The sequence below is a fragment of the Danio aesculapii genome, chromosome 1, assembly GCF_903798145.1.
Source record: "Danio aesculapii chromosome 1, fDanAes4.1, whole genome shotgun sequence".
NCBI lineage: Eukaryota > Metazoa > Chordata > Actinopteri > Cypriniformes > Danionidae > Danio > Danio aesculapii.
In genome coordinates, this window is record NC_079435.1 from 41,582,153 (window position 1) to 41,605,442 (window position 23,290).

Sequence of the window (23,290 nt, forward strand, 5' to 3'; positions counted from 1 at the left end):
AAGACTGAAGTTGCGAGCTGAGTTTAATGCAGAATTGAATGTACTGTTGTGGTTTTCAAAGTTTTAATAAATTCATGCAAATCATTATTACTTAGAGATAATATCGCTTGGGTGTTTTAATCAATATCGAGACTTTTTAACGATTAGCTGATTGAAATCTTGCTGACACCCCAACAAACAAGAAGACATAAAACATGCAAACCCGTGTCTTTTAGTGCTGAAAGGCTCATAACATTGAGAGTAGCAGGACTTTTGTGTTCATCTGAAGCATTTTCTTCGCTCTTTTGCTTGATCAATGAAGTGTATCTTGTTTGAAGAGCCCTTGACGTGACTGAAGAGCCCAGCATCTATACATAAACACAAATACACACGCCAGGCTGATGACTTGATGGTCATCCGAAACCTCTATTTATTTATTTATTTAGAAAATGCTTAAGTGACATGAATATCCATCTTCCGCGATGACTATGGTTTTAATCCTTACTTCTTGAGAATGACATCAAACACTCAATTAATTTTATATATATTAATAATTATAATATAAAAATAATTGTTTAAAATGTTATCAGCCATCTGATTTATTAAAACATCGAGAAGTTATTTGAAATTACCAAAACACTAACCACTCCACACAATGATGCTACAGAACAGAATTAATGAAATGTATAATCTGTGATTGTGCTCAGAGTTTTTTAAGAAACCAAATTTTTAAATAAAACAACATGAACATATATATATTAATTCATTTATTACTTTATTAAATAATACTTGTATTTTATTTATATTATTTGTAGTAATTGATTTGTATTTATTATAATTATTTAATTTTATATATATATATATATATATATATATATATATATATATATATATATATATATATATATATATATATATATATATAACAAATAATAATACTTTTAATGTTAATTATAATTAATATATTATAATTTTATTTATTTTATACATTTACCATATTCATCCCAACCCAGTACAAATATAATATTATATTATAAAGTTTATATCTATATATTATAATTATTTTTTAGGGGTTTTCACCTTTATTTTGACAGGACAGTAGAGAGAATTGACAGGAAAGTGTGGGGAGCAGAGAGAGGGGAAGGATCAGCACAGGACCTGGAGGTGGGAATCGAACCTGGGTCACCGCAAACACCGGAGTGCACGTGCCGGTGCACTTTCCACCACGCCATAGGCACCGACATAGCTATATATTAAACAATTCTTTCTAATACCCCTTACTTGGCATGTCCTTAGAATTAGATTTCCCACTTTTCTTTATCATAATTGCTTTTATTTGTGCCTTTTTATTTGTCCTCATTATCTTTGTCAGTGTGTATTTAAGCTTGCGATTTTAAAAATGCACTCTTGCAGCTAACAAAAATCACAACCTTATTATTTAATGTCATATAAAAGCTTTTGTTCATCCAATTAAAAAACATTAGTGTAATGGTTCACATCTAAATTTCATCACTTGACCCAATGAAAAATAAATAATTTGCCTTAAACAATATTTTCAATCTCCATGTTAAACAATATTATATAACCTGGTACAAAGCATATTTATCTTGTTGTAGAAAGTCAATTAATTTAAATTCTCTTTTTGTTCTAAACAAGAAGATATAGCTTTAATCAAATCAACAATTTCCATAAAATGATCATTTATCCAATTAAAAAAAATAGGGTAATGGATTCAGATCTAAATTTGTTCACTTGAGCTAATGAAAAATAAATCATTTGCTTTGAACAATATATTTTTAAAGTTCATTAGCATTGAGAACACTCGTGTCACACACACTGCACAACCCTAAGTGTTTCTGTTGTCAGCAGTCTGGCAGAATAAGCAGGTGTATTGGGGGTAGTACTGTCAGTTAACCTTTTTATTCTGAGCTCAGTACATGATCAGCCTTTAACAGGACCGCTGAGGTGCTTCCTTTACACACTATACCCTCGTTGATGGTGATGGTCAACATTTTATGAATAAATTAAATATTAGGCCTGAATCACAGAAGGCCTATAAATATATAAACATATACAGTTTATAACAAAACAACCCATGTATTTTAACTAAAATAACACATAAACTAACTAAACCATTTCCCATAATGCACCTGGCTATAGTGCGGTGGGCCAGGTCATTACTGTGTGAGTAGCCTTAATTTTTCAATGGTCAAAACAAATATTTCTTAGTTGAGCTCTTAATTAAAAACATTTATATTTAACTATGTTTTGAATTCATATATTAGTTGAAAAATAAAACAAATAATATTAGATCAGATTTCTTTTAAACTAGCACTTCTGATTACTTGCAAGCAACAATTTAGATGAAAATCTCCATCAACGACTCTTCTCTATTGCACGTTTTCCCCATTCATGCAAAATCTCAATGCAGGTGTGTGTGTGTTTTGTGGATTTCCTGTGTGTGTATTGTTCTGCTCCTCTACACTTCACTGTGTTCTTTCAGCGAGATGGAAGGAGTTTCACCCAAGAGATACTAATTGATCTGTCTGCACACAAAAGCCTTGTGTGTGTGTTCTTGTGTAGCTGTGTGCGTGAGTTTATAAAGCATGTGACGATTGTCACATTGTCCTGCGTGTCGAGAAGTCAAAGATCAGATACTTCTGTCAATCAGTGTGTTAGATAATGAAAAACCATTATCTTGTGATCACACACTTGCCAGGAAAGGCCCTCCTACATTCTCACATCACCTCTAACTTTGTTGTTTTGGACACTTGTTGTTTAGTAACGATTTAAAAGATCGAATCACTTGATATATTTGAGTCGAAATGAATATAAAGCTATACAAATTAAGAGACTGTGTAAACACTTTCAATTTCTCTGGATTGACTGGATTTACGTACACTGTAAATAAATTCCGTAATTTTACGTTATTTTTTTCAGATAGCTGGGATGGTGAAAAAAAAAGTAAAATAACAGCCGTTTAATTACAGAAATTTACCACTGAATAACGGACGTTAAATTACAGAAGTTTCCTTAAATTAAAATTTCTGGTAAATTTCTTTAATTTAACGTCTGTTGTTCTACGAGACATTTTTGTAATTTAATGGCTGTTATTTCACGTTTTTTTTTCCTGGCATGCCAACTGCCAGAAAAAAAACTACTAAAATTACAGCTTTTTTTTTTGCAGTGTAGGTATTAGTTTGAGTTAAATTGTAATATTTGGTTAATTATGTAATGGGTTTGTAATATTGTATATAAGTTTGTAATAAAAAGGTAAAAATAACAAATAATTTTATTTGTTGTGACTGAAAACCAGGGTTTTTCTACACTTATTCTTTTTTGGTTTCTAAATTGTTTGGAGGTTGAAACATTATCAGAAATCAGAATCAGAAAGAGCTTTATTGCCAGGTGTGTTCACACATACGAGGAATTTGTTTTCGTGACAGAGCTTCCACAGTGCAACAGGATTACAGAGACAGGACAAAAAACAGATAATAAATATATTCTGTTGTGTTGCTAAAATATATTATACATAAATGTATGGAAAACATGGCAATTTTTAAGCATTAAATTTTAATTTGAAATATAGATTAAAATGTCATTATTAGTATAGAGAATAAAGCAAAATTATGAAAAGCAAACAAAAAGCGCTCAGGGGCAACTCAAATATTTGGTCGGTGCTCTTTGGGTAAGAAATTCATCAAAACATCGACATCCTTGGACTAATTTCTGTTAAAGCAAAATGATGTTTTATTCAAATGGATAGTTATTAATCAGAAATCCAGAGGAATTTACAAGTATTTTTAATTTAAATTCTCAATCATTTTTATTATTCTCAATTAAAAGAAAATACATTCTAATACTTTTTTATTTTAATATATTGTTGCTGTGTAAAATGTAACACTGTACATGTTACAGTAATAACAGTATTGTATTTGTATATTGTATTTGTTTACAGTAAAGACCTATATGTTAATGCATGAACTTAAAGTACAATAACAATGTGTAGACATTTTTTATTCATATTTTTTAGTGTTTTGATACAAATTGAGCCGTTCATTTTTAGTTCAATTTAGCTCTGCTTATAATATTGGCTATTAGTAAATGTTGAAATCTGCATAATAACAATTTACATAAAACTTTTAACATTAGTTAACAACAATTTATCATCAACAAAGTAACAAGGAACAACGGTTAAAGCATTTATTGATTTAAAATATGAAATAATGAAACAATACAGCATTTTAATATAACTTGTACAACCCAATGTCAATATTTACCAATATACAGTTGAAGTCAGAATTATTAGCCCCCCTGTTTATTTTTTCCCCAATTTCTGTTTAACGGAGAGAAGATTTTTTTCAACACATTTGTAAACATAATAGTTTTAATAACTCATTTCTAATAACTGATTTATTTTATCTTTGTCTAGATCTTGTCTAGATATTTTTCAAGACACTTCTATACAGCTTAAAGTGACATTTAAAGGCTTAACTAGGTTAATAGGGTTAATAAGGTTAAGGTTAGGGTAATTAGCCAAGTTATTGTATAACTCTGGTTTGTTCTTGAGACTATTGAAAAAAAAACAGCTTAAAGGAGCTAATATTTTTTATTCTATTCTTTTATTCTAGCTGAAACAAAACAAATAAGACTTTCTCCAGAAGAAAAAATATTATCAGACATACTGTGAAAATTTCCTTGCTCTGTTAAACATCATTTAAGAAATAATTAAAAAAGAAAAAAAAAAAAAATCAAAGGGGGCTAATAATTCTGACTTCAACTGTACACACACACATACATACATGCATATATATATATATATATATATATATATATATATATATATATATATATATATATATATATATATATATATATATATATATATATATATTATTTTGGAATATATGGAATTAGTTAATGTGGACCAAATTATTGTGCGTATGTGCATACTTTTTGCTATAGACAAAATAGACAAAATAGATATAGGTATTGGGTAGGATTAGGGATGTAGAATATGATCATGCAGAAGATATACCTTAGAAGTAGGGCCAGACGGAATTTGCAGATGTTTTTTGCTATTTCTGCGGAGAATTTTGGTCAAAATCTGAGGATTTCTGCAGACTTATTTTGGGAGTATCATAACTAAAACCTTAATATATGAAATAAAAAATAATATATTTTTAACTTTTCTTTAATGTTTAAAATGGAAATCCAATTAGATCCACTTTATTTGGTAAACAAAGCAAGTCTCTCATTTAATATATCTACTAAAAGACAGGAAACTGTACAAACTTTATTGTACATAAATCAGATGAATATTTTCATATTAGTCAAAAATATTACTGAAATTAATTTAAAAACTGAATAAATATAGATTTACACACATTTACTCAAGTAAATAAACAGAATTAATGATGGGCTAAAAATCTGCGGAAAATCTGTGCGCGCAGATTCCGTGTGGGCCTATTTATAAGTAAAAAACATCCAATATCTTAACAATAGTCAGGTAACAAGCCAGTATTGATATTGAGAATTGGTACTAAAACAAACTCTGTTTAGTTCAGTGTATTTCTTGGCAGATTTTTAGTAAATATAGTTGAAATTAATTAGCAGGTTGTGAGAGATCATTTGGTCTTTGCATTTTTTTTTGCTTTAGTTACCTTAAAGTGTTTATTGTCTTGTTTTGAAAAGATTTTAAGATAAAAAAGTTGAAATCTTATTGAAATGAGCGCACGCTGAGAGAGTGTGTGTGTGTGTGTGTGTGTGAGAAAGAGAGAGAGCATCTGTACGTACAGCTAGTGATTTGTGCTGGTTAATCATCCACCTGCTGCTGCCTCAGGTTTCCTTGCACCAAGTGCGTGCGAACACACACACATAAACACACGGAGACATGTAAAGGTCAACCATTGCCAGGCAGGTACAGTGAGATATGGAGAGCTGGTGTTGGCTGGAAAGTGAATAATGTTTTTTTTCTATACTCTCGATGGTTTATTTTCTCTCTCTTGCCACGGATTCTCACTTCCTGCTGTTTTCTGTATCTCTGTACGGAACAAGGAAACTTCCACAAAGTCTCACTTCCAGAAACACACGAGGGCCTAAAAGACTCTTCTGTGTGTCCCTTTGTTGTCCCTGGTGATTTGTCCCAATTACTGAATGAATAATTACAGTTAATTCTTTAAACTGTATGGTGATTGATTAATTCATTAACAAACACACACACACACACACACAGGGAAGATGTGAACTTAAAAATATAGCTAATAATTTAAAGTTCACATTTTAGAGCTGGCTAAATAGCTAACTTGTGTTTATATTTTTTTACAAATATGTCAGAACTAAATCACTTGTTTTGATGCGGTATGGTGGCGCAGTGGGTAAGAAGGTTGCTGGTTCGAGCCCCAGCTGGGTCAGTTAACATTTCTGTGTGGAGCTTGCATGTTCTCCCCATGTTGGCGTGGGTTTCCTCCGGGTGCTCCAAATTCCCCCACAAGTCCAAAGACATGTGGTATAGGTGAATTAAGCTGAATTGTCTGTGGTGAATGCGTATATGTCCTGGTCCTCCAGGTTGGAGGTTGAGTGTTGGGCTATCCCCATAGCCCCACCTTGTAAAAAATTAAATGTTGTGAAACACCAACTTGTTTCGGCTAAATATCAACTTCGATATAAATGGCCCTGGGAGTAAGTGATCATTTACTTTTGCACGAGACTGTATAAAGCAATATACTTGTACGGTTATATACTAGACAAAACTGTGGTCGGTTATTTTTGCATTTGCCTTTGCACTTTATTTTGATGGTCCTCTTTAGATGTTCATTCTTTCAACTAAAAGAGTAGCTTTTTAGCTGTACGTTAGCAAACTTTTATTAGGCTATTAGTAAACTGGCAAGTATATTGTGCCATGCTGAACTTTCTTCACATTTTATTTATACTGTACTTTTAATTTTATGACTTTTCCACAACCAATAAAGTACATAAAATGTAATCCTTTTTCCAGTTAAAAAAGTTTAAATGCTGGTACACTGCCTTATTTTGACCTTTTCCTTTAGACAGTAGATGCGTTTGCTCTGTGAACCTTTTTCACAGTTCATAGAACTATTGCTGGTGTGCAAGTTCCTGATTTTGGTTTTTCATACTTCACGAATTGGAAACAATTTTAGTTCTAGGAACACAATTTGGGGAAACAAATTAGTTCCTATTCAGAACAGGGTCTAATATGACACAATAGGAACTACAGTGATGCAAGTGTACATCTGCTGATTGGGTCAATGCATGCAATACAATCCACTGCTAAAAACATACACATAAACAAAACTAATGTTAGCTGCATTTACCTGCACTTTATGTCTATTACCTGTGCTTTATGTACAATGTATCCGGAAAGTATTCATAGCGCTTCACTTTTTCCACATTTATTTATGTTACAGCCTTATTCCAAAATAGATTAAATTCATTTATTTCCTCAATTCTATACACAATACCCCATGATGACAATGTGAAATATATCTATTTTTTAAATTGTTGCAAATTTATTCAAAATAAAAAACCTTAAAATCACATGTACATAAGTATACAGAGCCTTTGCTCAATACTTTGAGATGCACCTTTGGCAGCAATTACAGCTTCAAGTCTTGGTGGTTCCAAACATCTTCCACTTACGGATGATGGAGGCCACTGTGCTCATTGGAACTTTCAGAGCAGCAGAATTTTTTTCTGTAACCTTCCCCAGCTTTGTGCCTTGAGACAATCCTGTCTCGGAGGTCTACAGACAATTCCTTCGTCTTCATGCTTGTGCTTTGACATGCACTGTCAACCCTGGGATCTTATATAGACAGGTGTATGCCTTTTCAAATCATGTCCAATCAACTGAATTTACCACAGGTGAACTCCATTTAAGCTGCTGAAACATCTCAAGAATGATCAGTGGAAACAGAATGTACCTGAGCTCAATTTAGAGCTTCACGGCAAAGGCTGTGAATACTGATGTACATGTGATTTTTCAGTTTTTTTATTTTTAATAAATTTGCAACAATTTAAAAAATCTTTTTTTCACATGGTCATTATAGGGTATTGTGTGTAGAATTTGAGGAAATAAATTAATTTAATCCATTTTGGAATAAGGCTGGAACTTAAAAAAAATGTGGAAAAAGTGAAGCGCTATGAATACTTCCTTGACACACTGTATGTGTAGAGCTAAATGTCATATAGTATATTTTATTGTTTTAGTCATATAACTTACACATCTACATTTCGTCTATATTTTCAATCAGAAAAAGGAAAACAAAACTAAAAACACAATTGCCATTACGCTGTCCTCTATCCTCCAGTTGTTGAATAATTTGTTGAATGCAGTTTGATTGTCAACAGAGAAATTAGTTCCTGGGAAACAGGGCTTGATGGCTAGTTCCTATAGCTGAGCAGTAAGTTAACTAACTCTCATTAGAGTATGTGTAGAATGTTAGGCTTAGTTTAAGTTAACCTGCTTGCAAAGTTACCCATAGTCAGTTGAATGTCTTTTGGTGGAGCATCAAAATGAAGTGTTTAATAACCCAATTATTAAGTTGGATCTACTAATACGCTAATAACTGCTATAGTCTTTGCACATTAACTATGGTCAATAGAGAACCATCAAAGTGACCGTCAAGCTAAATAACAGACTTTAAAAAAAGAGAAGTGATGTGTAAGACAACAAGAGCGTCTGCCTATATATCTGAGCAAACCCCTAAATGAAAAGCCTTTCACTGCAGACTGTAATCGTGTGTGGCGTTTTTGTTTTTAGTAATGCCTGTGTTCCTGACTCTGAGATTAACAACGGGTCACTTGTGAAGTCCCTCATTCAGTGCTGGATGCTCTTGGATGGAGAGCACACGAGACAAGTTTTGTATTGTTTTCATTGCTTTTCTTAGTGAACATGCGTTGACGCTGACGTCTTTACACAGATGCCCTCGGGTCTTTGTTGAATCTCATGCATGACTGGCGTGTTTTAGATGAAAAAGCATGTCTAGTTTTAAAACAAATGCCAAATTCCAACTTCAGTGATAAGACCTTTCATCAATGTTTACATTTTTAATAAGTGGCAAGAGGAGTAGGATAAATTGCAAAATAATAAATTGTATGGAATACAACATGAAATCTCAAACAGAGTTTTAAGAAATTTTAAGACTAAATTTGACCAAGTGATTTTTACCAGATGTCGTATTAGACATACAAGATTAACCCATGCTTTTTTGCTAAAAAATGAAGACCCCACAATGTTTGTACTGCACAATTCCCATTACTGTAAAACACATTTTACTGGACTGTCCTGCTTTAATGATTCCAGAAGGCTTTTTTAATGAAATTAACTCTCTTAAGAACATTTTTAACAAAGTGACCCCAGGAAAAAACAAACATTTTTATCATGTATTAACACAAAAAATCTTATGAATTCATTTGTTTGTTGTATTTAATTGTATAATTATTATTGAAATGTTTTTGCCATGAGAATAGCCTTGGTTGCTGACAAAGCATTAAATAAAATCTATTTCATCACATCTCTTGTTTTTGATGTCTCCTCATTCTCAGCTTGGAGCTGTGTTTTTTTATTCAAGGCCCAATTGCATAAATTTATAAAGCAATAGACTAAAAATGAGGGGGGGGGGGGGGGGGGGGGGGGCGTCATGCTGAAGCAGTGGGTAGCAATGTAGCCTCACAGCAAAAAGGTCACTGGTTCGAGCCTTTTGCTCTGTCAGTTGGCATTTCTATGTGGAGTTTGCATGTTCTCGTGGGTTTCCTCCGGGTGCTCCGGTTTCCCTCACAAGTCCAAAGACATGCGCTATAGGTGAATTGAATACACTAAACTGGCCGTAGTGTATGTATGTGAATGAGAGTGTATGGGTGTTTCCCAGTGATGGGTTGCAGCTGGAAGGGCATCCGCTGTGTAAAACATATGCTGAATAAATTGGCGGTTCATTCCGCAGTTGACCCCTGATTAATAATAGGACTAACCCGAAAAGAAAATGAATGAATGAGACTAAAATTGACACGTTTTACTAGTCTTCTTGCGATGTTTTCTTTTTAATACCTCTTTAATGCTTTTTTATTTGTTCAGTATTTGGCAGAGATTCATATTTGTTCTCTCTCTTGCCCTCTCTTTCCTCTCGGTTTTTGCTGAATCGTCTTTCATTGTCATCTGCACACTTCCACTGACCCCACTTCCAGCAAGACCATCTCAGTTTATTACACACTGACAACCAGTTCATTTAAAGGCAGTACATTTTGTGGAAAAAGTCAGGCTGTCTTCCAGGATATGCTTATTTTTACAGTTAATGTCTATTGTTTGTGTTCCTAATGCATGTGTGTGTGTGTGTGTGTGTGTGTGTGTGTGTGTTGTAAAATTAACCCTTTAATTCTGAGTTATATCATCTTTTAGTCCGGTGTTGCCACTGTCTCTGTTGCATGAAGAGTGAATATAGAAATGTTGCATCTATGTACAACATGAAGGTTCTAAAATTTTATGTTTAGCAAAAGAACATTTTAATGAACGACTCTCCGTTTTTTAAAGATCCACAGATCCTCTTCCCACCCAGAAAACCTTTTGTGAAATGATCTTTGGAAGGATTCTCCATGGATCCATCAATGCCAATGAAGATTCTTTTTTTAAGAGCGTACAGACTCATTAGCATAGATATCTCTTATTGGCTAGTCTGCCTGGTCCTTTTGGCTTTTGATTAGTCGGTCTGCGTTTCTTCCTGTTTCAGCTTGGCCTTGAGCCACACATGTTCTGATTTTCAGCATATGTGTGTGTCAGCGTGTGAATGAGGAAGTGTCGTGGATATGTGTGTGTGTGTGAGAGCTTTGCTTTAGTACTGCTGAGTTGCCTGTTATTCCAGCCTCACAGTCAAAGTCACATGCTCCTTCAGCAAGCCTCTCAACTCATCATGAAAACACCAGGTATTTCAGCATGGTGCGTCTTCTAGTTGCTCATTTGGACGTTTGAACTTTAATCCTGGAGTGAATGACTAATTAATAACTCTTACACTTTTATTGTTGTTTCTTGTCCTGGTAGTTGTGTGTGCGTGGATTTTGGTGTCAGTGTGAGCTTATGTGAAGTTAGTTGTGTATATCCAGGTTAAGCTGTGTGTGGGTCAGCATGCTCTGTGTGTGTAACCATGGTTTTATTGCTAAGCAACCTAACTACCTTACCCTGTAAGCGGGCATCAAGGTCCGGCTGACTGATAAATGACTGAATAGAGCCATCTAACAGCAGAACGGTGGGACTGAATCTGCGCAGTTTCTTTAACAATGTCTTTGTCAAACATTTTGTGGTTTCTTTAAATGTGTCTGTTTTCTGCTTATGGAAAATTCTGGTCTAAGGATTTGGAGATTTTTTCCATGCTGAAAAATGTAGATGCGGCTTAGTGGGGTTTATTAGGCAGCTTCATGTGTAGAGGATTTATATTGTGTGTGTGTGTGTGTGTGTGTGTGTTACACAGAGAAAAATAGGACTTATAATTTATTATATTTTATAATAAATGCATTAATCAGATCTTTTAATGGACCAGGGGAGATTCAAGAGAAAGTTTTTTTATGAAATAATTAATAAAATAATTGAAGTTAATCTTTAAAAACACACAAAAAGCGAATGCAACTTAAATATAATCAGGGGTGGATCTAACCATTAAGAGAGATAAGTGGCTGCTTAGGGCCCCTGGAAATCTGGGGGCCCCCAATATATATCTAGAAGTATAAATTATAACTATAAACTATATATAACGTCATTATATATCGTTTTCTACCATATTTTGTATGGTGGGAGTTAAACAAATACAATTTTAAATGTAATTAAATATTATTTAATATACAATCAAGTATAATATAATAACGTAATGTTATGTAATAATAATAATAATAATAATAATAATAATAATAATAATAATAATAATATTACAAATAAAATATCCGTCATGGAGCAGTCCAGCAGTAAAATAAATTCTTATTTTAAGTTGTAAATTCATTTAAAAAAATCTAATCATTTAAAATGTAAAAACTGCATTAATTTAAAATGTCGAAAAGAAGATTGAGTGATATAAAAAAAACAGCAATATAAATAAATATTGAATAAAAGTTGGAAGGGTGCATTTCAGGACTTGGGCCCTACAGCTGGAATTTGCTTTAGTGCCAAAATCACTAAATCCGCCCCTGAATATAATCATTAGCAAGTCTCAAAACTTTTTATTATCTACATATAATGTGAATGTGATTAATAGCAATTAAAACAATCAGTTATTAACTAATCAATTAACCTATTATTTAATTAATTATTTAGTTTGTTCATTTAATTTCTTATTTTTCATCTTATATATGCTCTAGCCATAACATTTATTAGCAAATAAATACCAACATCTAAACCGAACTACCTCCATAATAACTAGGATGTCACCTCCCGGTCAGGACTCGAGTATATATGTATATAATCTTGTAATTTTTAACACATCTATAGTTATGCGGTGGCACAGAGTTAGATCTCTTTCTTGACTTCACACAGAAACAGCAATGCGTACGGCATGACATCACTTGTCTGCAGTCTGGAGGTATTATAAAGTTGATCACGACAACATTGCCAAAGCAAACTGTGAGATATGAAAACTTGGGATTGCTTGCCGGGTATTTTAAGTTGAGGTGCTTTTTGTTATATATAAGATTTTTTTTAATATTTACTGTTGCACTAAAGTCCAAAAGTGAAGAAATTATATTATTTATTACTTGATTGTTCAAGCTACCTCACAGAAGTGCTCTGTTTGTTAACAGAGTTGTTTTATGTTAAATAAGGTGAATTAAATAAAATTCTTTCGCTCTATTCTTTTTTTTATGTATTATAGAAGTATCAGATCGGGTTTCAGTACCGGTAGATACTCAAAATCAATTGACTCAGATTTGGACTAGAGGCCAAAAAAACCTGATAGGGACATCCATAATAATAACTATTGATATGTAGAAAATTAGGAGTTTTTTGAGCTAAAAGATATTGATAATTGTTTGTTGAAAGTGAAAATTGTACCTTTCAATAAAATGTGACCAATATTTTAATAGTGTGAAGAAAAATGTAAAGTTAGATGTTCATCATGACATCATTAATACTAACTTTTTAATGTTAGTCATAACATTAAAACAATTGTCTTTTTTGTAATCGTTTATGAACATATTATGATGATGCTCATAGAATATTTTCAAATTTTCCATCTCTTTTCAGACTCCAGTCCTGATTGGATGCTTATTTCAGAATGACAGCAGAAGACTCCGCCTCTGCCGTTGCTATGAGTAACCCTAGCCCATCCTCCTCCTCCAAATCCTCCTCTGGACATCCGCAGCATCACTGCACCGTCCCAGAGGGAGTAGCTGGAGCCCCTAATGAAGCTGCGTTGGTGTCCCTGATGGAGCGGTCGGGTTATGGCATGGTGCAAGAAAACGGACAACGCAAATACGGCCCACCTCCAGGCTGGCAAGGCACCTCCCCTCCCCGCGGCTGTGAAATATTTGTTGGTAAAATCCCACGCGACGTTTACGAGGATGAGCTGGTGCCAGTATTTGAGAGCGTTGGACGGATCTACGAGATGCGCCTTATGATGGACTTTGATGGGAAGAACCGCGGTTATGCGTTTGTCATGTACACGCAGAAGCACGAGGCAAAGCGAGCGGTCCGCGAACTCAATAACTTCGAGATTCGTCCAGGGAGATTGCTAGGTGTGTGCTCCAGCGTAGACAACTGCCGCCTCTTCATTGGAGGAATCCCAAAAACCAAGAAACGTGAGGAGATCCTGGAGGAAGTTTCCAAAGTGACAGAGGGGGTGCTGGATGTGATCGTGTACGCCAGCGCTGCGGATAAGATGAAGAATCGCGGCTTTGCCTTCGTAGAGTATGAGTCTCACCGTGCTGCTGCTATGGCCAGAAGAAAGCTTATGCCTGGGCGAATTCAGGTTAACATTAGTTCCAATTGAAAACAGTGGAATTGTTCACTCCAAAAAGAAAATGTACTTTTTTTTCTTGTCACTGGGGTTTTAGAAGAACCATTTTTTTCTTAGTGTAAAAAAATATTTTGGTAACACATCACATTAGTGGTAATTGCGGCATGGTGGCTCAGTGGTTCGCACTGTCACCTCACAGCAAGAAGGTTGCTGTTTGCAGTCAGTTAGCATTTCTGTGTGGAGTTTGCATGTTCTCCCTGTGTTCGCGTGGGTTTCTTCCGGGTGCTCCGGTTTCCCTCACAGTCCAAAGACATGCGCGATATGTGAATTGAATAAACTAACTTGTCCATAGTGTATGGGTGCGTCTCTGAATGGGAGTGTGTATGGGTGTTTCCCTGTACTGGGTTGCGGCTGGCAGAGCATCCGTTGCATAAAACGTATGATGGAATAGTTGGCAGTTCATTCTGCAGTGGCGACCTCTGATAAATCACAGACTAAGCTGAAGGAAAATAAATGAACGAATTAATAAGTAGCAATTCTCACTTTTAACTAGTGGCTTGTTACCTGCATATTATTAAGATATTGGCTGTTTATTTTTACTTATAAAGTACATATTTCACATGATCATATTTTAGATTCTTAATCCAGTACCTAAACTTTACCTACCTAATACATTATTAACTATTAATAAGCAGCAAATTAAGAGGTTTTTAGCTAAAAGTCATCGTTAATGGTTTATTAATATCGAGAATTATAACTTCAATAAATTGTGACCAATATTTTAATAATGTAAAGTAAATTGTGAAGGTAACTGTTCTTTATGACACCATTAATGTTAACTTTTGCTCACTTTTTTCAGCAGATCCATGCAATTATTTTATAGGATTGCATTTTTTTTCTTATAAGCCCATGAATCAAACCTGTCAACTATGAAGTGAATCACATTACAAACTTTCATTTGAAGCAAAGAAGTTGATGAAAATTTGACAAAAAGGTACAAGACTGTGTACTTAATAATGGCTTTAATGAGGAGAAGACAATTTGTTGTTTGGATTTATACAAACAATATTATTTCAGTTTTCTACAAAATATGCATGAAATATTAAAGTGTTTTGAGAGTGCCGGGAGGCCGACCGGATTAGGTCTTTCGCTTTATAAAACACCTTTATTTTTACCTTTATTTTTAAGTATATACTGAGAAAGGGATACATATCTGAAGAATATTTCTAACAATGTTATTTTTCACACAACAAAAGTGATAACTACTAGACACTGAAGAATGTAAGCTTTAGTAAGCTACAATTTTTTTTCACCCAGTGAGATGTTAATTTAAATGTATTTATACTGTAGTTGAGATCAAAAAATGGATCATTCAGATGAATGAACAGAGGATTTTTTTTCTCAAGATGACTGATTTCAAAATGTTTGTAAAGAAATGCTGAATTAATGCCATTCAATTCAATTCAAGTTTATTTATATAGTGCTACTCACAATAATTATTGTTTCAGAGGAGCTTTAAAAAAGGAATTGAATTACAAACAAATTTGGAAAAGTTAGGTTTACTATTTACTATAACGTTATTAGTTTCTAACTTTAACCAATTGACTAGTAACTACACTGTAAAAAAAAGTTGACTCAACTTAAAAATTTAAGGCAACCAGGTTCAGGATATTTTTGCGTTTTCAACTTAAATCCAGTCAAGTGCAGTACTTGGGTTGAAAGCTCTGCAGCAAGTTGCCTTACAATTTTCAGCTTTTTTTTTTTTACAGTGTAATAGCTTTTAACATTTAGCGTTATTATATATGTAAACATAATTACCCTGCAGTTATAGAGTGTAAAGGTGATGTCTATGTGTACATGTTTAATGAAGCGTATTTGTCTATCAGGTGTATTTAATTACCAATTAAAAATAGCACAGTTCTGATTCTGACTCACTGATTGAGCTGTGGCAGTTAACAGGTAGCTGGAGAGAAATATTAGTTTAATTTGAACAGATTTGCTCTGTTCATGAAACAACTGAATGGCTAGAGAAGACTTGTAATAAAGCTTCCAGCTCACCTAAGAAACATTCTTGGGGCTTTTATCATTTATATTTGTGCTTTCGGAGAAATGCTATCGAAAAGAATGCTGAGCGAAGATTTTCAGAACTTTTTCTTTTGTGTTTCTTGGAACAAAAACCTAAACATAACAGTTGAAATGATTTCTTTTTTGAGTGAACCTTTCTTTATTCCATCTATGCTATTTATTGAATCCCCCTCTACTACGTTAAACTTGTTTGTGAGTGTGTGTTTGTCTTTATGTTTGTTTCTGCAGCTCTGGGGTCACCAGATTGCAGTCGACTGGGCCGAACCTGAGATTGACGTGGACGAGGATGTGATGGAAACAGTGAAGATCCTGTATGTGCGGAACCTGATGATCGAGACCAGCGAGGAGATCCTGCGCCAAACCTTCGGCCAGTTCAACCCTGGCTGCGTGGAGCGTGTCAAAAAAATCAGAGACTACGCCTTCGTTCACTTTGCCAGTCGAGATGATGCTGTGGTTGCAATGGACAACCTGAACGGCACAGAGATCGAAGGTTCCCGTATAGAAGTAACCCTGGCCAAGCCTGTGGATAAAGAGCAATACACCCGCTATCAGAAAGCATCGAAGGGAACAGCAGCTGCCACAACTGTTGAAAGCACCCAACAAAGTTATGTGTATCAGTGTGATCCATACACACTGGCCTATTATGGTTATCCATACAACACACTCATCGGACCCAACCGAGACTACTTCATTAAAGGTTGGAGAACTCATTATCTCATTTACTCTACTATATCAGATTAAACAAATGTGATTCTTGTTTAAAAAAATTATATTAATAACCATTTGGCAAATCAGGTACATCATGTTTGTATGTGATTTTTGTTGGTGACCTTGTCTGTATTGCTACTGAATATAGGTGGGAAACTAGATTGTTTTCCAACTATCTTTTGCTTAGCATTCATATTTAATCAGACTTAATCTGTACAAGAAAATGAAGGGGATGCATTACAGCTCATGTTATGATATCCTCTTTAACCCAGAGCTTTCAATCTTTCCAAAAAGTGCTTCTCAACTTGTGGTTTAAATATAGCTAAAAAAGGTTTTCCTTGCAAATGTGTGTTGATATCTCACAGTTCTGACTTTTCGTCTTAATTAGGTGATAAGAACTTGCATTGGCTAGTTATTAAGACAGGAATGCAGGATCTATACTAATAGTGAGAAAAGTCAGATTTGGCAAATATAAACCCACAATTCTGACTTTTCTAAGATTTAAACTCACAATTCTAAAAGAGCCATTACTGCAAGTGTGTATGTCTCACAATTCTGACTTTGTAACATGTAATTGAATGTTTATGTCTCAGCAGTGAGAGCAAAAAAGTCTGAATTCTGAGTAAAGACTAATTGTGAGAAAATTAATGACAGAAATAATAAACTATGCAAGGCATAAAAAACTAACACAGACTCAAGACTAAATTCAGGGGGTAAGGGAATTTGGGGGAATTTGTGACAGTGATTGCTTTAACTCATTACATTTACATTTGTCATTTGAATAAATATATTCAGATGTATACTGTTTGGTCTTATAAATGTAACTGAGTAAATGAGTAAAAATAAAATACTAATATACATTATAATTTACATCTTTCAGAACTATCAAGTCATGCCAGGTTTACCTTTTTTTTTAAATCTCAAAACAATAAATTTATATATTTTAAGATTATAAAAATAGTGAAATAAGTATGACATTGAAAAGTGAAATCCAAGACAAATCTACAAACCAAAGCATTCACATTTCTTATTATGTCCTTATCATGTTAATGGCATTCCTAATTATTTTAATAAAGTTTGATTATTAAAGATGAAATGAAAAGGTACTTTATAGCTGCTATTTGATGTCAAACCTATAATCCAAGCAAAACCAGTTGAGAATGACTCCTTGAAAAGATGCATCTGAAAACTAAGCTCTGCCCTGTTTGTTGCTAATCACATCTTCAGTCTGGCCACTAGATGGCACACAGTTTGCTGAAGAACTGAGATCTCCAAAAAGAATGACAGTGAATTTAATGATGTGAACTTGCCATTATTATATTTCCTAACCCATAATCATCGATTACAAATGCGTGTGGTTTTGGGTTGAGAAATGAGATCATGTTCCTTTTCAAATTGACCAAAGAATTGTGATTGCAAATGCTCATCCATTATCTGATTAAAAGAAAACTTTATCTTTACTTTTAATTCCAACATTACTCAAACACCACCACTCCCATCTCAAAGAGCAGAGGCAAATTAACAGGGGATTAAGACACATTCACACTGACAGCAGTTTGAATATACTGATGGGTGATACTGCCTAAATCCTGCTTTATTTGTAGCCACTCCCACATCCTCAATCCTAAAACTATAATTTGAACAGAAAGGTGACACAGAAGCTAATGACTTTTTATGCTCTCAAACAATGATAATTAGGTTGCTCCTTGCGGCACTGTGCCTGAACAGCACGTCCTTTCATTTGTATCTCAAGCAGGTACTGTGAGAGGCCGTGGCCGTGCCGGGGCCAGTAGCAGGGGCCCAGGGCCCCGCGGCTCATACCTTGGTGGCTATTCAGCTGGCCGAGGCATTTACAGCCGCTACCATGAAGGAAAGACCAAATTGCCGGACAAACCTTACGAGATCATGCCTAACCTAGAGTTGGCAGCTGTGAACCCAGTGGGCATCAAGCCTGGCACAAGTCAGTGTACAAAATTAAAGCACATACATACTGAATTTCATTTAGTTGTGCTCTACTCCATTCAGTGGAGGCAGAATAAAGAAAAACTTAATTTAGGGGGAGGGGGGGGGGGGGGTTCTATTTATTACTGACATTTAACCATCATTCTAGTTTTAGTTTTAGATTCAGCTTCTACTTAAAAAAAACACTCAAAGATACTGGAGTTCAGGGCTGGAACAATAAATCAGTGTTTTGTGATTCATGGGTTGATTTTTGGAATGCATCGTGATTCTCTCTGCAATCGATTCGGAGTCGTTTTTAACAGCAGATTGCGCTTTAGGCTAGTTTTTAATCATACACTCTAAGTAGATTTATGATTTTTAAGTTTTAAGTAGTTATGATTTTTAAAGTTTTTTCAATGATTTTAATAAACACAGATCACTATGAATGAACACTCTTGGAATTCACTTAAAATCTTTCATTAAATCATTCACTTTATTAATGATTGTTGTATGTTCAAATGGTATGTGTAAGGATTATCTGAGTGTGGCTGTTTGTAAAGCATATAGCACCATCTGGTGGTAAAAAATTAAACTCTGAATCGATTCAAGAGAGAACACCTTCAGAAAATTTCTGAATCTTTTCTCGATTCACAATTCGCCGATTTATTGTGCCAGTTCTACTGGAGTTAAAATAAAGATATGGATTTCTGTGACTATGCTGCCCCTACTGGCTTGGAGTGGAACACTAACTTGCTTTCTTTATGATATCTGATTTATATTTTTCTCATATTGCATAAAAGTTGTTTTAATAATATATAGAATGCTCAAACAATTCTTAAAAATACTCTCAAAAATCTGATATCCTCCTACATACAACTGCACATTTATTTGAATAAACTGTTATTAAAGGCACAGTTCACTCAAAAATAAAAGGAATTTCCAAACTTATGTTTCTTTCTTCTGTTATATTTTGAAGAATGTTGAAAAATGGCAGCATTTTACTATTTATGCCAATGGCTACCGAATTAATGAATGTTTCCAACATTCATTTAAGCATTTTCTTTTTTGTACAACAGAAAAAAGAAAATAACAGAGGTTTGGGAGTCACTTGAGAGTTTGTATATTGTGAGTAAATTTAAATTTTTGGGCATCTTTCGACAAAGACCCTTTAATAAATCAAACCAGAGACCTAGCCCGAAGGTAAAAAATACTTTTGAGAGTGTTTGAGACTGTTTGTTTGGGCATTGAGTTCAAAGTTTTTAATGACTTTATTTTCCTACTAATCGGCTGTGTCAAAATGAACTGATCTTGCAGAATTCTGATCTGAGATCTGCAAACTCCTGACTGGAGTATTCTGACGTCAACTAAAACCTACTGATCCTAAGTCTGAATTAAAATGGGGAATGAAAAGAGTTTTTGTGCATGGAAACAATGTGTGTGTGAAAGACAATGTGTACGTGGCCGTGTGTGGGTGTGTGTTTTTTGTCACTAATCTTAAGCTGAGTCATACACTTGTTAAATGAGGACAGGTTGTGTAAGTCTCAGTCTTTTTCTCTTTTCCTGCATATCCCTTCTGTCATTCTTGCACTTTCTGACTTGTATTTGTCCTTCCTGCATTCCTTATTTTCTTATTTTGAATTATATAACCTCACATGGTACACATTTTTGTCATGCACAAAATCAGCTTTTGTATCTTGTAATATCTATTCACTTTTTTTTCTGCACCCCATGATGCTTTTCATGAATTATGGGAGTAACGTCTATTAAACTGTATACAAATTGTTAAAAAAATGGCTACATTGAGATGCCAGTATTTTCCTCACACAAAAAATGCTGGGTTCCACACAATCGATTATTGTTTGGACAACATGAAGGAATTAAGTTAATCTAATTAGTTTAAGTGGATTGAACATAAACAATTAAGTTGTCTCAAACACACGCAGGGGTGCGTTTCGTTTGGGAAAAGAACGATGTAGTGACAAGTGTTTCCCAAAACCTGTAGTTTCTCTGTCGCAGATCCGTCGTTTGAACCACATTAGTTAAAACATAAAACAACCATGATGATGCTCTATATGGGGTGAAGTAACTACTTCTTTAAAGAAGAACCCCATATTTTTTGTGCAAATTATATTGTTTTACACACACGCATATAAAAAATGAAATATTTTTGGTAAAACAGGCACTCCTTTTCCATATTAATTGAAATAAATGTAAATGGCACATATAGGGCCTGTTTCCTTTACAAATATTATTGACAACATTACGTATTCTATTCTGTAACATAAAATCACTAACAAAAGCTAACACGTATATAAAAATCATATATAAATCATATAAATAAATAAATAAATAATGAGACTATCAAGAAATTTTATTTAATATTTATTATTTATTAGAAAATGAAAAAGATCATACTTTAATTATAATAATATTATTATTAATAATAATGATTATGATTATTATTATTAAGTAGATTATTGTTTATTTAATTTTTATTTTATGAAAAGTCTACTTTTACAATTTGACAGATGTAAACCACTCCAGAAATGTTCCAACCAACAGGCCCATGTCATATACAATACAGATACTTAATAAATAACCTACTATAAATTAAAAGCATTAACGTATGCTGTGTTTTTTGTTTTCACAAGCTTTGGAGATGTAACATAAATTCCGCTTTCAAATAGTAGGTCACCTATAGCTGTCTTCATGAGCCACTGCTGTGTTCAAAATAACATCAATGTTTTCAAAGTGCACTGCGAAGAGAGCGCAATTGTAAATATGAAGATCGCTAAAACTGAACTGTAAAAATACTTTGAAAGCAAATTACACCTAAGAGTGATGACTTTAATGCTTTTTTAAATACCATAACTCCAAGTTTAAATGTTAGACTGTTCTAAACGAATAGGGCATAGCTGGGAATAGAACACAGGCAGGAAATATGTTTCTCATTACAGCTCTGTAGTCGCAAACATACAAGTTTGCGACGCAGTTTGCGAATTTGGGAAAAGCCAAATCAACAAACTATGTTTGTAACGACTTGCGACTTTAGTTGGCTAACCATGGCTTTCGGAAACGCACCCCAGTTCAGTTCCATTGAGTGCAGTTCCATTCAATATTAAAAAAAACCTATTTAAAAATGTACATATTACTTACAGAACGCCACGAATAACCCTGAAAACTCTAAACAAGTCTTTACACATCGAAATTACGGATGCAGTGAATATTATAGATGCTTGAATATTACGAATGAATTGAATATTACTATATTGTATGAAATATAGAAAGAAAACAATTATCTAAATCTAAGTTTAGTGGCTAATTCAGTTCAGTAGGGGGTAAGCAAGTTGTACTAAATTGTACGAATGAGATCATACGATTTAGCCACTGAATCAAAAAGTTGCGAATTGCTGTGAGATTGTGTTTAAATATTTTGCACTGCAGACTTATAATTTAAAACATTTCGTTCCTTTGAATGGAAGTTTCCCAATCCCCATAATTTGAAATGCAGTTGTCCTGTGCAGAAAAAATATATGTGGATATAGTCTGCTGATTTTTAGTTTCCATTGTTCTAATTGTATGTGTGTGCGAACAGTGGCTCTTCCAGCACTTGGTGCCCAGTACCCTGCTGTGTTTTCTGCTGCTCCTGCAACTAAATTAATGGAGGAAGGGAAGATCCACCCAGTGGAGCACCTGATAAACCCTCTGGCCCTCCAGCATGACCCCACAGCTGCCTCGGCCACCGCAGCGGTCATACCTGCAGTCTCCACACCACCGCCTTTCCAGGTACTGAGATGCACCTGAACAGATGGGACGATTCACAGTTATTATAACACCTAGATAACTCTAGCACCATGAGCCTATTTATATGTTCACAGTGAAAGTGAAAATGACACAGTAACAGCCAAAGAAAAACATATTTGATATTTACTGTGCAAGCACGGTATGCATGGGGTGTGAGTGTTTACTTGTACTTCAATATGGCTTTGTTACTGCTATTGTGACTTTAGAGTTGAATTTGAAGTGCAGTAGCAAATATTTGGTTTTCAATAAAGGGAAGTTGAATTACAGTCATCTGAAATTGTTACCTCATATTTTGCTTACTTTCAAATTGATGTTACTGAAAAAAGGTGTTTTTCTTTGATGGAAGCTTTTAAAGTTAAACTTTTAAAGTTATACCTGTTCGCAATCACAGTTGAAATCAGAATTATTAACCCCCCTAAATTATTAGCCCCCTGTTATTTTTTCCCCAATTTTTGTTTAACGGAGAGCAGATTTTTTTCAACGCATTTCTAAACATAATAGTTTTAATAAATCATTTCTAATAACTGATTTATTTTATCTTTGCCATGATGACAGTAAATAATATTTGACTAGATATTTTTCAAGACACTTCTATACAGCTTAAAGTGACATTTAAAGGCTAAACTAGGTTAACTAGGCAGAATAGGGTAATTAGGCAAGTTATTGTATAATGATGGTTTGTTCTGTAGACTATCGAAAAATAATATAGCTTAAAGGGGCTAATAATTTTGACCATAAAATGTTTTTTTTTTTTTAATAAAAACTGCTTTTATTCTAGCTGAAATAAAACAAATAAGACTTTCTCCAGAAGAAAAATAATTATCAGACAT

General features: G+C 34.0%; 1 protein-coding gene across 4 annotated transcripts in view; it reads left to right on the plus strand.

Moving 5' to 3' along the window:
* The window catches only part of rbm47 (RNA binding motif protein 47), a 56,206-nt gene that overhangs the window by 25,693 nt on the left and 7,223 nt on the right, over positions 1-23,290 (plus strand). For 2 of the 4 annotated variants that reach the window (XM_056460596.1, XM_056460605.1), the window contains 4 exons: positions 13,211-13,934; positions 16,236-16,704; positions 18,469-18,675; positions 22,252-22,442. In XM_056460596.1, coding sequence (XP_056316571.1) covers positions 13,242-13,934; positions 16,236-16,704; positions 18,469-18,675; positions 22,252-22,442 — 1,560 coding nt within the window. In that variant the 5' untranslated portion in view covers positions 13,211-13,241. The remainder of the gene's footprint in view (positions 1-13,210; positions 13,935-16,235; positions 16,705-18,468; positions 18,676-22,251; positions 22,443-23,290) is intronic. The other 2 variants (XM_056460613.1, XM_056460621.1) reach the window with 2 other exon arrangements.